Source organism: Ambystoma mexicanum, chromosome 9 (genome assembly GCF_040938575.1).
Source record: "Ambystoma mexicanum isolate Mex_15411 chromosome 9, UKY_AmexF1_1, whole genome shotgun sequence".
Classification (NCBI taxonomy): Eukaryota; Metazoa; Chordata; class Amphibia; order Caudata; family Ambystomatidae; genus Ambystoma; species Ambystoma mexicanum.
Genome location: NC_090931.1, coordinates 449,881,893 through 449,898,485, shown reverse-complemented (window position 1 = coordinate 449,898,485; position 16,593 = coordinate 449,881,893). Strand labels below are relative to the sequence as shown.

Here is a 16,593-nt window from a genome sequence, read left to right as displayed (position 1 = left end):
TGATCTATGCTCCCAGTTTCATTGGCCAAGAAACGTACATTTCATATAATAGTTTCTATAACAGGAGGATATCAATATAGTGATAATTGCCTCAAAGAGCATCCTCAACAGCCATATTGGAGAGTTTTCACCTTCAGGGTCTTCAGGAGATGGACTCGAGTTCGGCTCCGGAATCCCAATATCCCCCATGCAATCAACATTTCCTTAGATTAACTTTACCCACCAGGCGAGTTAACACAAATGTCTGACCTGTTAATGAAAACATTTTGACGTTGCACACCTGTTTAATCAGTGATACAACAAATGTCCTGTTTTAAGATTCTGCAACATAGATCTTGCAAAAAACTTGATAGACAACTTGTCTGAACTACACTTAAGTGAAGTGAGCCTGGAACAGGTAGAGGGCAGGCTGTCTTTTGTGGGAAACACTCTTACATCAATGTGTTACCAGAGTAAAGATGGCGTGCGGTATGCATACCTAGAGAGATTTGTGACCACCATGCTAAATCTATTCATGGCTGGACTGTAAATGTTTCCTTGCATTATATATTAATATACTTGCTAATGTTAACAAGGGCCACACCTAGAGAGAACTGTGAAGATTAGCATGCGTCACATTTAGACAGGTGTAACAATGTTAGTTTCTGCCACACTTAGACGGAATTCTTAACTTTAGCCTGCGTCACACCCAGATAGAAATGTGAATATTAGCATGTGCCACACTTACACGGAATTCTTAACTTCAGCCTGCGTCGCATCTAGATAGGATTGTGAGTGCTAGCATGTGCCACACTTAGATGAAACTGTGAATGTTACCAAGTGCCACACTTGGATGGAAACGTGATCACTGGCATGCCTCGCAGCTAGATAGGATATTGAAGATTAGCAAGTGCCACACTCAGATGGAATAGCGAATGATAGTAGGCATCACACCTAAACATAATTGCAAGGACAGGAATGCCAATTATCCAATCCACTAACAATGTCAGCCCTCTGCATACAGCTCTCAAACTCTAACTAAACACAACCACAAGCCTACAACACAACAATCTGCACAAACTTCACTACACTGCAACAACAAAACAAACCACACATAGACCCGCACAACAGCACACAATGACTACCGACCGTAAAAAAACACCCCAAGCCCAGCCAACGGACCCACGGGGCTGAGGCTGCCAACGGAACATTACTGCTCTCTTGCACTTTTCCAGCTTATTCCCACTAGCTCACCAACCCCTTCTCCTTTTCAGAGCCACCAGGGTGCCAGGGGACCACTCCGGTGGTGATAGTGCGCGGTACAAATATCCTTTAACAATAACATTCAACATTTCACTGAATGTTTAAACATTACAGTAGAGTTGCGTAGCATACCAGCTTGCTGTTAACCATTTGAATAGTGTCTTTGTAATTTGTTCATATTACCTCCATATTAAGTGGCAAATAGATGCACATAGTCAGGAGGTGGTTATTGACGTCCCATATCTACAGATATTCTTTGATTCCAAAGCCACTTGGAAAATGTTAATAAATCAGCTGACAAATAATCCCACTCAAATAATGGGGGCCTTGGCTGGCTTTGATTGTATATAGGCAGGCCTTTTAACTTACATTGTTATTCAGCCTTTTCAAGGAATCGTGACACCAGCAATGAGATGTGGGCGAAAATGTGGCTTCCCAAATGTGCAATTGACTTGACTAGAATAGAGGGGAGATTATGTTGGAAAGCGTTGAGTATTCATCAGGAAACCTCAACCCACCATGTCTGACTGTAACTAGGCATTTTATCTCAGTCCACTCATGGGTTACAATCTGACCTCAAACAATCTAACCGCGCCTAGAAACACTTGTGTACAGGCGTGTTATAAATGACATATCATATCATACTGTAGAAAGATATGTTTTTGTGAAGAAAATAATCTTTAGAGGAATTTTGCAGGAAGTCCTGTTTGTCTCAAAGCCTAGATCTTTTAATTCGTCATTATGCATTTTTGGAAATGTTGGGCTATCTTGTAATTGTATGCTGGTCACTATGCCACTTACAAAGTGTTTAATAATTACATGAAGAGGGTGGACACAGATAAGGGATTAAAAAAACCACTGCTAACATGACTTATAAAGTCAGAGTTTCTAAATATTTAAGATTGGTTGATGGAACAATTAGAAGGCAGTATTATATTAATACGTGTATGGGGTTGCTGTTGGTGCTCTTGTTCAGAAGGGAATTGCACAGCATTTCGGTGCTGGACTGATCATGTGGGTGGGACAAAGACTGATATGCAAATGGATATTTCCCATCTGTGAAAGGTACAGTGAGCAAAAAGCAGATGGCTGGGAACTCTCAAAGTGGTTAAAAACCACTGAACAGGTTATCATGCCGTGTTCTTCTGAGAGAGGGGCGCCTGCTACCTTTTTTGTATTATATTAATAAACTGCCCCAACATACTAGGCTCAGGCTTCTGATGAACTTCTGCATTAATACAAAATAAAATGCCCTCCCTGGAAATTAGTGGGACAGGGATGCAAATCTTAGAGCAGATGAACCCCTGGAGGTTTTGTGGAATCTGCACAGCAGTATTTTTATGTTTTGCGAGAAAACGAACGACCCTAGGTGTGACATTTTGGGTTTTGGGTATTGTTTATGAAAGACAATGCCGGGAATGCTAATTAAGCCGTGCATTTGTGTTTGACAAGTCCACTGTGTGCCGTCCTCAGGTGTTGAGCGTGCATCGTGATCTAATCAAGACTTGATGACCCTTCAGACTAATAAGATATGTTTGATAAAAAGATCTGGGAAGGGCTGGTGGGATAGTTAATTTAGTGTTGATACCTCAGAAACCCTTTTTTAGGACTACCTGTGGGGGGCGAGCGGAGATACACGGTTTTACACTAAGGTGAATGGTTACTAACACGCCTAGTATCACAAGTGTGGGTGGAGGAGGGGCTGTGTTTCATGAGCCATTCCTTTATTATTAAGTCAGATTTAAACCTATGGAGAAAACAATGAATTTACTGCATAATGCAATTTGTGGAGCTATTTGTTTCTAGGTGTGTTTTTAATGTCTGCAATTAAGGGTGACTTGAATAGAAACAGCAAATGCTGCTTTAAAATAGTCTATTTATGATTTCATTAAACTATGAAATAAAAAATAAAAATAATGGCAACCTCCTCCAGGGATACTTGCATATAAATTAGACTAATGAGGGAAAAGTAATAACTGTAATACCTAGGCCTTACAGAATCCACTCGACTACTTGCATTGTGGAGTGCCCCTTCTAGGAATTGTGTTTGCTATGCCCAGGATCACAATTCAGAAGCACTGGATAGCCACTGGTAGAACTCAAACATTGTGTGCTAAGCGGTCTGGTGATGACGTGCAGACCCTCTGGTGAGCGTCTGCCATATAATGAGCCATGGCTAATGTAAACAATTGCAGCTTAGGAAAGTTGGGACAATGTGGGAGACCTGCAGAGGGGTGGGTTCTGAACAGCAGGGGCAGGTGGAGCCACAGAAGCGACCACAATTCTGCCTCTGGCCTGCCTTGCGTTAGGCGATGAGACCTTCGCCTTGTCCTGAGGGGTGGGTGATACAGTGATTGGGAAGGGCGTATCCGGCTGGAACGCCTAGCAGCAACAGAACTCGGAGACTCATGCCTACAAAGAAGAAAGTGGGCCTGCACAGCACCAGGCAGGGCTTTGCAGCAGCATTTCCGTACAGTCACGGTTGCACAGAGCTCCCAGCAGAGGCATTGCTAGGGGTCTTCACGGGGGCTACAGCCCGGGTCTTTTGGTTGTAGCCCCGGAAAGAAGCTCAGGGGCTACAACCGAAAGGCTAGCTAGCCCCGAGTCCCGACAGTCCAGACATTAGTGTAGCCCCGGATCTTTTCCAGAGCTAGCAACAACCCTGGCTCCCAAGTTGTACCGAGCAACTCCCTGATTAGCTGCTCCATTGCTGTTTTTCATCATTCATTGTGAAATTTAGTGTTCGAATTAAAAGGTGCAAAATAGGAACACAAGTACCATGATGTAAAGGAAAAAAGACAGAGTGCAGTACTTAAACATGGATAGAAAAGCATGGGCGCTCTAGCTGCACCCCACCAGAAAGGTCCTTGTAAAATGAAATTGCTGCTTCGCCAGAGGAAGACAATCCTTGCTCTGCAGTGCATGCTGCACTGCTTCAAATTTCACACTGCAGTAGGATGCCCCTGCAATTAGGGTGGATAGATAACCCCCCTTTCAAACCAGACAATACGTTTGCATGTCTGGCTTTCATTTAGGAAATGTTTATCACGTGTGCTTTTCCAAGTAGTTTACTGAATTGAACCAGGACTAGATTTTCAAGCCTGCACTATTTAAATAGGATAGTAAAGGTGTCTCCTGGATGACTTGAAGATGGCTGGACTTGTGTCATTTGTGCATGAGAGGGATAGCGCCTCCCATCATCTTACTCCTTTAGTGCCTACTGCACCACACCAGGCAAGGCTTTGGAACAGCAAGCCCTTCATACATAATATAGACTAGAACCCGCAGAAGAATATCCTTGTTGTCCTTGCTGTCATTACCTCAAAACAGGTCCCACATACACCAGAACCCTGAGAATCCTCCTGTTCCTGCCCATGATCAGGTGACTTACAACACAGTGGGCCTCATTACGACTCAGGCGGTAAGGGGTTTACGGCAGCGTAAACAGCGCCGACCCTTACCGCCTGAGTACGAGGTCCCTTAGCGCCATGGCGGATTTAACACCTGCTTTTAGCAGGTGTTAAAATCCATGGCGCTAAGGGACCATGGAGTTAATTACGCCACCGTAATTTACGGTGGCGTAATTAACGCCTTCCCCACTCCCATTATGCCCTATGGGGCAAAAATGGGAATGGGGAAGGGTAAATGGGGATTGGGGACTTACCGCCCCGCCAAATTCGGAATGGGGCGGTAAGTCCGCCAACCACCATGGCGTAAACATAGTTTACGCCATGGTGGTAAAGTCACGGCCCAGGCGGTAACTTACCGCCTGGGTCGTAATGAGGCCCAGTATGGGCTGCTTTAGAGAAGGACTCAGATAGAAGCCCGTCCACAGAGGTAGATGCGTTGGAGGTGGTGTTGTGTGGGGGGCGGGAGGGGAGGGCACTGTTCTAGTATGTTAGGTTATTCTCTGGCACTTTAGAATTAGGTTGTGGAAGAGTTCTTCACTGCTATATGTTTTTGATGAAATGTAATAGAAATATTATTGTGCAGCAATTGCATGATGAAATATATTGGCAACATCTTGCATATTTTTTTAAAGGGGGGTCGAATTATATTAATTTGGCATCATCCAGTGTCTGCATTTTGCAGGCACATTTATTTAAACATGTGGCGTTTGTGGTAAATTGGGCCTGTGGGAAGGAAGTTCGCCGAAGAGTGACCACAAGCAGTCAAAGGCGATGCACCACAGACCCTGATAAGCGGCATCACTGAATAAAGATCCCATGGAGTATTTGAAACTTTGCACAGATGCAGGACATGTTGGTCGAGACAAATGCACAGGACATAGACAAGGCCCAAGCTCCCATGGTCAGTTACGTGTCATACGAGGCATCAGCGGTGAGTCAATCTTTGTTGATAAGTGTGCTTACCCTCTGAGAGCACATTCCTCCTGATGGGAAAATCTGAGAACACCTCTGAATGGATGTTAGAGGTGCTGGTAATTTTTCATGTGTTATCAAGTTTTTTCAAAGAAAAGAATAGTTTTCCATCCAGTTTATGGGTTGAGTGCATTTCTCTTAGGTTGAGCAGATAAACTAAGGAACCCAACCGGCAGGTCTCGCAGGATTTGGAAGATTTTCCTTGGCCGAGTAGCACTTTGAATAGGTCATGTATGCTGGAATCTTCTTAGCAACGTCATAGGTGTTACTATAACCAACATTCTCTCGGGCTTTATGAGTTTAAACCTCAGCCTAGTAATTGTTAGTGCTTATTTGAAATTTTGCGTTCAGTTATTTATCTTGTAATTTGAAGTCCCTAACAATCGTCTGGGCATGCCTGCACATAGCTAAAATGTGTGTATCTACATCTTCACCAACATTGCTAAACGATTCTGTTTTTCTATCTATGGCATAAGACATCACATCAGTTATTCCTTTTGGCGGTAGCATTTTGTGGGATGTTTCTTTGAATGGGACTGCCTATTTTTATGAATGATGGGCTTGCATCTTTTTTTTAAATTAATGTATTCTTAATGTTTTTTCTTTCTTTTATGAGGCTTCCAGGTGCTGAAGGAAAGGTCCATTAATGTTGTCCCGACTGCATGTTACAATACTTTCACATATTTGTATTTCCCATGTTATTCGACATTTTGATAATTTGCTACAATTCTACGATTTCTAATAATCTCATACTAATTCTTCAAAGTTTGTGTTGTCTATTTCAATTTCCCCCCTGGTTGTTCTGCTTTGTATCATATATATAAATATAATGGTCTTAAAATGTCTGTGCATTGGGAACTAAGCCATCCTTTCCCTAAGACCAAAATCCTGCGTGCAAAGGAAACGTTATTTCCCAATTTGCTCTATAATCCTAATAGAGTGACTCATGGTGCATCCATTCCATCCTCATCCAAATCCCAAAGCTGTATGAGTCAGTGGTTTATTTCTTCCAAGCATGTATGTTAGGGTGAGCGTTATGATGTGATTTAAGCATATAACCCTTTTATCACAAACATATTTGTCATATACAAATATCTGTGGTTATTCTTATGCTCCCAAAATTCTCTTTGATTTTATGCAAAGTGGTCCAGGGCCCTGACTGGTGTGTTTTGTCCCCCTGCTCATATGGGTATTTCAAGAGAGTAGAGTAGGACCATACCAGACTCATTACACCTATTTTATAAAGGTATTGATTTACCTTTAAGCGCTCCAAGATAGCGAAGGTAGTCGATTATGCAGTAAATCATTTTGAGGGGCATTAGAGGAAAGATGCTCCTGGAAGTATACTGTAGAACAAAATAGGTTAGAATCCTGGTTCTGCGCTTACATAAGTGCATTATAAAAGATTAGCACCCGGGGCAGGAGAGCCATTAAATCAGGTTACTTGGAACACGGGATGAATCTACAATACAGGCTGGCGTTCCAAGCAACTTGATGGCTGCTCCTCCGACCCGCCATCTTCCCACTTTCCTCGGTCACCGTTCACACCCCTCCCTGCGTCCCTAACCCACACACCTTATTGTTTTTGGCAGAGGATCAAAAACCGCCGGTGTTCCAACCTCCTGGGTCGCCATGGAAATGGAAGAGGGGCTCCGCTCGGCTTCCAGCTCCGTGTTAGCCTTCTTGCTTAAGTATTTTGTATGAATGAACGCGATCGCCCATTCATTCATACAAAATAGCACCCTGGGTTTCCAATCCGGAAACTGGGGTGCTGTCAGCACCCCGGTTTTCCCCGAATGGAAACTGGAGTGCTACGATTGGAAACTGGAGGGCTAATAGAAATAACAGCCAATCCAGCCTGCCTGACCGGGTGTTATTGCTAAATGAATGAATGAACAATTTTTTGGGGAATCTCGCCTGAGATTTTCTTATCTGGGAATGGCAAAACGATTGTTCAGGCTAAAAGAGCACAGATAAATGGTCTTAAACCAGTATCCCTTTGCACACAAAGACTGCATCCTGATCATAGTGTTTGACAAGTAACACTTAAATATGGAAAACGTTTTTGTGAAATCCATCTGTGGCTGCATTTATTACCACGCTGGCTCATCATTTCAAAAGTAGAATTGCATTCTGAGACTTTCTCTACCAATTTGGCACTAACCAGACTCAATAGCATATATTTTTTAAATGGACTAACAAAATAAAAATACATAGAAGTTTGTACCTGATCAAACACTAGAAGAATGCAAGCTGCACAATAAAATAACAGACCTAAAACAAGCACCATTCTCATAGCACTTGGATTTACAATACTTAGTTAAGAGCTCATTCCTTACCATCCATAAACCAAGACAGCAATCATCAATCCCAACAAGATGGCGAGGAGGATGGAGAGAATGGTGGTGATGACAATCATCCCAGCGCTGCGTCTCACAATGCTGGTGTCAATGGCAAACGGGTTATTTGCTGGAAATAAGAGTAGAGTAATAAGAGTAGAGTCTAAAGATCATGCCAACATATTATTGCACCTTTATCTCTGAAATGGGGGTTAGGGGTCAACTGCTCACCACAAAATCTATACCTGTGGAGCAAAGCCCTCGAGTAAATGCCAACAGCCCCATCAACCTAAATTAAGGAATGCTGCAGCTCCCTTCTATACATATTTAACGTCACACCAGTCTATACAATGCAGTTGACATCCGTTCCTTCAACAAAGTTCCATGTCTTCTACTGTTGTAACCATGGATCACCCAACTGCTTCCTCCCACAAAATCCAGCTGTACCTTTGTCCCATCCAAGAGGGAACCCAGCTAATTTTCAGTACTTCACCATACCGATCAAAAGGCTTTCCCAGCAGAGAATGCAGATTTGCTTAATTTCCATTTGGGTAACCCAGTGGTATATCCTATTACAGTTGTTATCCAAGTGGTCCTTATCCCTCGTTTTGCACAACATTCAGTACTCTCTAGGTTGAAGTCAAAGCCTCTTTCAAACAGGGTCTTCCCCTTATTACTTGTTATTGGGGGGCCTACTCCTGACCAGGGGATTAACACCAAAACTAAATAAATAAAAGTGGTAGGCTACCCCTCCCTCTTGTTTGGTTTTTAGCAGCACTGGGAACAATGCAGGTACAATGTATTACTGCATAAAGTCTTCACCACATATATATCTACCAACTGCTAAAACAGTATACATGTGTTATTCATAACACATAAAAAATCATCAATTAGACATCTTATACACAAATATGGCTCTCTCAGAGCAACATGCAAACAATGCATGAAAAGTGCTAAAAGTGCATAAAGTGCAATGGGGTTAGTAGGAGCAAGTCATGAGATGAAACACATTCTAAATAAATATTTCATTTAATTTATTTGTAAGGGGGGATGCATTACATCACTCCAGGGTTATTGCTTTTAATGTCCACAGAACCATTTTGAATAATAGGAACAATGCTTCTTCATTGACTTATTAGAAGACTTAAATTACTCTTATCCGATGTTAAGATTTGATTTAACAGAATTCCCCCTGCGGGTTTTGAACAAATATCCTGCTTATATTGGATGTTGTTCAAAGTGTGTTTCAGCCCATATACGGAGATACACCCATCGAAAAGCATCTTTCTCAGTTGTACCCTTGATGTCCTGAATGATCGATTCTTCTCGGATCTTCTTCTCCAAGGCTTACAATTTTCCCTGTTGCTTTTTGTGTTCTTCTTCTGCGGTCTCAATGACGAGAATAATCGAGTCCTAGCTACATTTATTGCTAACACCACTGCAATTTAATTTGAATTTGGGATTAACAATGAAAACCCACTGAATATTACAGACTCGCAGTCCTTCTGGAATCATACCTGTGCAATAAAAATGAAAATTGAGCACAGTAAAAAGGTACGCACTTATCAATTGCGAGAATAGCACGTAAAACGGCAGGGAGCTCCTTTTAATCATTACATAGTCAAGCCCAAAATAAAAGTGATTTATATTTAAAAAGAAATACGGGGTCATGGGTAAGTATAACCAAACTTAGGGGAAGGCTGAAAAACGATAAATAGGCCTTAAAACATGCTTTTGCTGAAAACATGTTTTAGCTTTTTATTAATCTGCAACAAAGCCACAGTGGTTGGTAACACATTGCAGTTCGCGCGATGCCAGACTGGTATGATAAGAAGAAGACAATACTTTTTTTTTCTTCGAGACCACAGATTAAAACCCACAGATCCTGCCGACAGGCAAGGAGGGCATAACCATTTTGTAATTCAAAATGATTTGCAAAATGTGCTTTTTAGATGGTGTGAAAAACACAACAGCAGTTTCAAACTGTCCCTTAGTATGTTTCACCTGGGAAGAAGGTTGAAGAGTTCTTAATATGCAACATTTGTATAACAGTATCTCCATGGTTCAAGGCTCTGACAGTGCCATGGTAGAGAGCGATTCTCATGAGAACGTAGATGAGGTGACCAGGACAGATGAATAAAGTTCCACTTGTCAACTTAAATGTTTCAATGAATTGTTAGTACAATGTGGGAAGTGGGGGTTAGATTGTGATGTCACAAATTATAATTAAGGGCAGTGTTGGAAAGTTTGTGGGCCCAATTACAGAACATAATGTATGTTTTTCTATAAGGGTTTAATGTGCGAACACCAATCAGCATTGTGTGGGAAGATGTTTTCATATTGCAAAGTTACTAATGTTAATTAGCTAGAGTGGTATAAAAGTTTTAGGTTTAGGGGCGTTCCGTTGACACAGGCTTTTCACAAAGTTCTGTTCCGTGATTTGTTTGAATTAAGCTGTCCCAGCTGCGTCTGGGCCCTAAATAAACGTGTGTAAAGTCTTGCTTGGCATACACTCCTTTTTGACTACTTTAATGTTTTATTGGTAAATCCTGAGACGACCCCCAACACATTTTTGGAGGTCCTAGCGAGATATCTCAGCCTTCCGACTAGGCATGGTGATTCCAGCCGTGCTCCCAGAGGAGTGTGGGACAGCGTTCGTAGGCCAGTACAAACAACAAGGAGGTCCGTGGATGCCGAGTTCCAGAAGGTCCGCCTGGTCTGGCAGTGCCTTCACTCTGACAGGGTACAGGCCTTTAAAGGGAGACTACGAGGTCGAGAGAAGTGATGAATCTCTTAAAAGGATACGTGAGTGTACCCGTGCATGAAAGTGCAAGGGGTGGGAGGGATTATTTTATAGTGTACAGCGATGGAACCTCAGAAGTGGTGGGGGGTAATTGACCATAGTAGTCTTAGATTTTAGGTCTGCCGATCCTTTAGGGAGAGGTGGATGGTGGCACATCTGCGTTAGAGCAGAGGGGTTGTGTTCTAAGTTGTGGACCTTGTTAGACAAGAGTTGCGCATAGTGCAGGCATTTGGTATAGATGCATCATTTTATTTTTCGGGGAAGAGTTTTTACGTCGTTTTTGTGAGTAGCAGCAGTTTATTCTTTAGTGTTGTGGAAAGTGGCTGTAGTATTTGTTTAATGTGGCTATGGAGATGCAGGAAGGTCCAGAGCCGAAATAACCTGTGAATATTTACGGAACTGTGTAGCACGAGTTAAAGGTGCAGTCGATTGAAGGGAGGAGCATCTGCTCTTCTTAATGAACTAACGTAGAGTATTATTTTTAAGGTGTTGCGCCTGGGGAGAAGACCATTTGTGTACTAATACAACATAACAAGACAGGCCTGTGGAGAAGGCCAGTGTATGTAAGTGTCGAGTGAGAGGTGTGAAAGGACGGGCATGTGAAGAAGGCCAGAGTGGATGAAAATAGGGCGTACAAATAGGTGGTAAGTATAAAGTTGAGTGAGAGGTATTGATTGAATAAGGTTTGAGAGTTTAAAGGTTTAAATTATAAAGGAAAAGAGGAAAAAGGGAAGGAAGAGTATTGCGACAATAGGTGTTAAGGTGGGATAATGACGTCCTATTGGATGGATACCCCGAATAATCACATGTGTAGGAAGATGAAGAATTGGCATGGAGAGGGAACATTCGATAAATATATTATCGACAGTATGTATTCATATTTGTCGGCTACTTACAAAGGTGCAAGCAAAGCTTAAAAAGAGGCAGGAGATTTTAGAGCTTTGGAAGTTGTATGAAGAAAAGGAAAAAGCGACAGAGAAGGGGAAGTAAATGGAGGAGCATAGAAGTGCACTGACCCCTCCATAGACGATATACCCATAACTAAAACCAGTTGCGGGTTATACAATCCTAAACAAGTGTCTCAAGATAAGGAAGGAACACATAAAAGGAAAGATGAGGGTAAAGCGAGTGCCATTAGTAAAGGATGAGAAGGAGAGGTGTAAATATTTAATCAACATTAAAAAGAGCACCCAGCAGCAACTTGACTCTGTGTTCAGGGAAGCTGAGAAGGCCATGGAAAGGGAGATAGAGAAAAAAGGAAAAGAACAAGGAAAGGCAGCTGACGAACAGGTGTGGACAGCAGGACGCATCCAATTTAAAATTGACAACTGGGGACAAGACAATAGTTAAGATGACACAACAGAAGGTGTGCGCACCGCATCAGTTTGGGAGCACAGTGGTGACAGCGATCATGGGGATGACGAATCAGACACTTGCAATTTGACAGACATGAGCAGGGGAAGGAGAAGACATGAGAGAGAAGAGGAGGAAAGAGAAGAGCATTGGGAGATTGGGGAAATAGGCTTTGGAGTCGAAAACGAGAATAGCAGTCGCGAAAAGACAACAACGTGGTAATAAACGCAGAGCACGCACACAGATGCCGCTTTTACAGAAAGCGAGGGTTGAGGTTCACTACATACGATGGCAGTCAATGGATAGGGACAATTTGGTTTACAGTTTACCTTCATTACAGTTTACCTTCATGGCACGGGTGAGCAAATGGATTTATGTTTTTGAGAAAGAGACAGCTGGAATTTCATTGGCCATAGGAGATATAAAGAGTTTATTGGCAGTGTTGGTTGGGGAGAGAAGTGACAAAATATGGCAACAGGCCGGTTACGCCTGGGTAAAATTAAGCTCTAACATACATGATGGAGCACCCTTTAATAACTATCGAGCACATGTTTGGAAGGCTCTAAGCGAGGTGTAGCCAGATATGTCAGACATGGGTTCAATATTGACTTGTAAAATGAAGCCTGAAGAGGACCACACAGAATGTATAGGGTCCATACAAGAAATGTGGACCGAAGAGAATAAACAGTCTTGGGATGACAACATACCTTTGTTTTACTGCATCTTATTGAGGGGGCTCTTCACAGATGTATAGACATTTCTAGAGATGATAGTGGGAATTGAGGCAAAAGGGTGGCCTGAAATCCAGGCAACAAGTGTACATTATTGCAAAAGAAAGCAGGAGAAGGATAAGGAGACAGCTGGCAATGCCACAAGAGGAGAAAAGAAATTAGTTCAGAAAACAACTGGCAAAGATAAACATGGAAGGAGAAGTGCTTACAGGGCCAGTTATCGTTCCACAGGCACAGCAAGGAGGGCTCCCAGTGGCAACTGTACCGACACCAAAGGGAACACTCTAGTACCACCCAATCAGCAGTGGGGAACCGTGCATATGCAGCACCAACCTGCATTTATAAACGTACAGCAACAACCAGGGGTTGTGCAGACAGGAGTAATAAATGGTCACATTGGACCGTATCGGATAGGGAGAGGTTATTACACACAAGAGGAAGAAGAAGGGAGTACAGGGGCATGGGGCCACGGTTTGGGCGACAGTGCTTTGCATGTGGAAACTTTGGTCACTTTGCACGGACATGCCTGCTAATAGCACAAGCAGTGCAACAACCGCAGCCTATACACAGGCACCTCAACAAATACAGGTGCTACAGCAGCAGCAACTACAGAGGCAGCCCACACAACCACAGGGTATATCCACCCAGGGACAAGTGCAAGTGCAGTGTGGGGAGATGGCACACGTACAGTACGCATACTCCAGGTACAATAAGCATACTCCAGGCACCAGCACAGACACAAGTAAAAGAAGGGGTAACACCTGAGTGACACTGATGCACAGTAATCCATTTACATCATCCACCAACGCATTTTCACAATAGGGGCGCCCACAGGGAGCATGAGTGTGTCCTGTTCTGGCAGTCAGTGAAGACCCAGAGGAGGAAACAGAGGTAGCAGTTCAGATTGGACAGAGGGTATTTTCCTTTCTTATAGATACTGAAGCAACCAGATCATGCAGAAAGGAAGAAGGATTTCCAATATCTAGCAAAAGTTTGGACATACAAGGCTTTTCGGGGACAATTTTGAAAGCTCCTCTGACAAAAGATTTACCCTTGACAATAGGCACAAAGAATATTGTAGCACCATTATTGTATTCGAAAAAATACTCCCATCAACATTCTGGGAAGGAGCTTACTCAGCAAATTGAATGACACAATTTAATTTTCAGATAAAGGGATGGTGTGTACCAAACCCGGACGCTATCCAGCTAGAGTGGCAGTATTGATTCAAGCATACTACACAGACAGCACAATGAGAAGGATACCCACACACAGAGTTGTTTTTGTATGGGGTACATTTGTTGTTTGGACGGTTACCAGGAATTGAAGTAAAGGTGTTCTGGCTGTGCAACACATGTTTGTTGAGGCCACGGTGTGCCTCCTCTATTAGTTCAGGCACACACACACACTGCTGTACCTAGAGGAAGTAGTGGTGCGGAAGTGGAAGGACATGATCATATTGGTGGCCACTGATGAAGACAACATGGAATGGAGTTCAATATTATGTATTGAGCCCGCACTGACATCAATAGGAGTAATTGACACATAGTTGTTCACAACAAAAGACAATGAAGCAGAGGTAGTTTTCAAATTGAGCAAACCTTGTCCATTATACATAAAAGTAAGGGCAGTTCCCCAGATGACTCAGATAACAAAAATGGATACAAATAATGTGCAGGAAGTTTTGGAAAAAGTGCCAAAAAGCTTATGGACAACATGATATAGGGATACTAAATGGGACTGGGCCGTACACATCAAATTAAAAGCAGGAGCACTATTGCCCTATTGCCATGAGTAAAGCAGTACCTCCTTTCTCGAAAAGCAGATGAAGGCATTTATGAGACACTGCATGCCCCATGGAAGCAAGGCATAATACAAGAGAGCAAATCACCTTGCAACACTGCTATCTATCCAAGCAAGAAAGCAAAGGGAGGGGCGTGATGTTTTATACAGGATTTACACCTTCTTAAAAATATTACTGAGGCAGAGTATCCATTGGTCCCAAATCCTGCAATGATTTTTTGCAGCATTCCAGTGGAAGCACACTATTTCCCTGTGCTAGATTTGAAGAACGCATTTTTCTCCATTGCACTACATAGAGACTCCAGGTACCTACCGTGTGTATGTATTGCGGGACCAGATTTGAACACACTAGAATGTCCCAAGGGTACTGTGAGGGACCTAGAATCTTTAACAGAGTTATACAAATGGATCTGAGCAATTTACAGGTTGCAAGCACAGTGATACGGTATGTTTACAACTTATTGATGTGCAGTTTGACAGAAGAGGAGTGTAGAAAGGACTAAGTGACACCACTGATTTTTCTAGCAGACAAAGGATACAAAGTGAAAAAAGAGAAATTGCAGTACTGTCAAAACGAAGTGGTGTACTTGGGACAGATTGTGTCAGCAGACGAGAGAATAATCACACCAGAAAGAGTAGAAGCCATACATAAATCTCCACGACCAAAAACAGTGAAAGAGATGCAGCAGTTCTTGAGCCTATGCAACTACTGCCGGGCATGGGCTTTTGATTACTCCACTTACACCAGGCCATTGTTGCAAGAGTTAAAAGAAGCCCAGAAACACAAAGCTAACCTAAAATGGACAGCTGAAATGGGCCAGAACTTTGATGAACTAAAACATGAGTTAGCACATGCACCAGTACGGGCTAACACCAATTATAAAGAGAAGTTTCACCTGTTTTCCCATTCAGATGAAAAAGTAATGCAGCTGTACTGACACAGAAGACAAGACAGGGACACACACCACATGCAGGTTTTAGTGGATCCCTAGATGAAGTGTTGCAGGGCCATTTCCCATATGAGCAGCACTTGCTGTGGCTGCATTTGCAATTGAGAAGGCTTCCACAATAGTGGTTGGGGTGACCTGTAATTTTATACGTGGAGCATGGATTATTTGCAATACTGGAAAAAACAAAATCAACATTGACAACTCAGAGATCTTCATGGTATGAGGTAATACTGACAAACCCAGCAATAGAAGTGGTGAGATGCAGGACTATAAACACAACAGAGTTCATTGCAGAAAAAATGGAGGAGGGAGATTACATGCATAACTGCATAGCGTGCATAGACAGAAGCAAAGGTAACCCTGTGGTTAAGGAAGAAGTGATTGAAGGGGGGCATAATGTTCATTGATGGAAACTCCAGTATTGATCAGACCACAGGACAGAGGCATTCAGGTTCTGCAGTGGTAGGGCACAGACATGGAGTACACAAAGGGGAGGAGTTGATAATGTACTCACAGATGCGACTATCAGACGACTACTCCAAAACATGCAGCAGGACTGGTAGCATTGATTGAGGCACTGAACATGTCAGAGAGCCAGGCAGTAAACATTTCCTCTGATTTGGCTTATGTTTCTTCCACTGTTCACTCAGGGCTAGCAATATGGGAAAGGAGAGGGTTCAAAAGAAGTGATGTTATACCTGTTCAGCATGCAGGATTACTGAGTAAATTATTATAAATGTTACCACTCCCAGTAGAACTAGCTTTAATAAAGTGCAAGGCCCACACAGGAGGGCAAGATTTTATTTCATTAGGAAACAAAAGAGCAGCCAGAGCAGGAAAAGAAGCAGCATATATACCAGAAGGAATACATGTGCTGTTCCCTGGAGAAAGGGAAAGCATACCCCTACTAGCAGTACTAAAGGTGAGCAAAGAAAAAGATACATTACCTTTAATGCAACCCCAATAATGCACATAATTGAGTTGCAGAGA

At 42.7% G+C, this 16,593-nt stretch overlaps 1 protein-coding gene across 1 annotated transcript in view; it reads right to left on the bottom strand.

Moving 5' to 3' along the window:
* LOC138488167 (uroplakin-3b-like protein 1) overlaps window positions 1-16,593 on the bottom strand; it is a 329,887-nt gene that overhangs the window by 5,809 nt on the left and 307,485 nt on the right. The window contains exon 5 of the mRNA XM_069614956.1: window positions 7,964-8,093. Coding sequence (XP_069471057.1) covers window positions 7,964-8,093 — 130 coding nt within the window. The remainder of the gene's footprint in view (window positions 1-7,963; window positions 8,094-16,593) is intronic.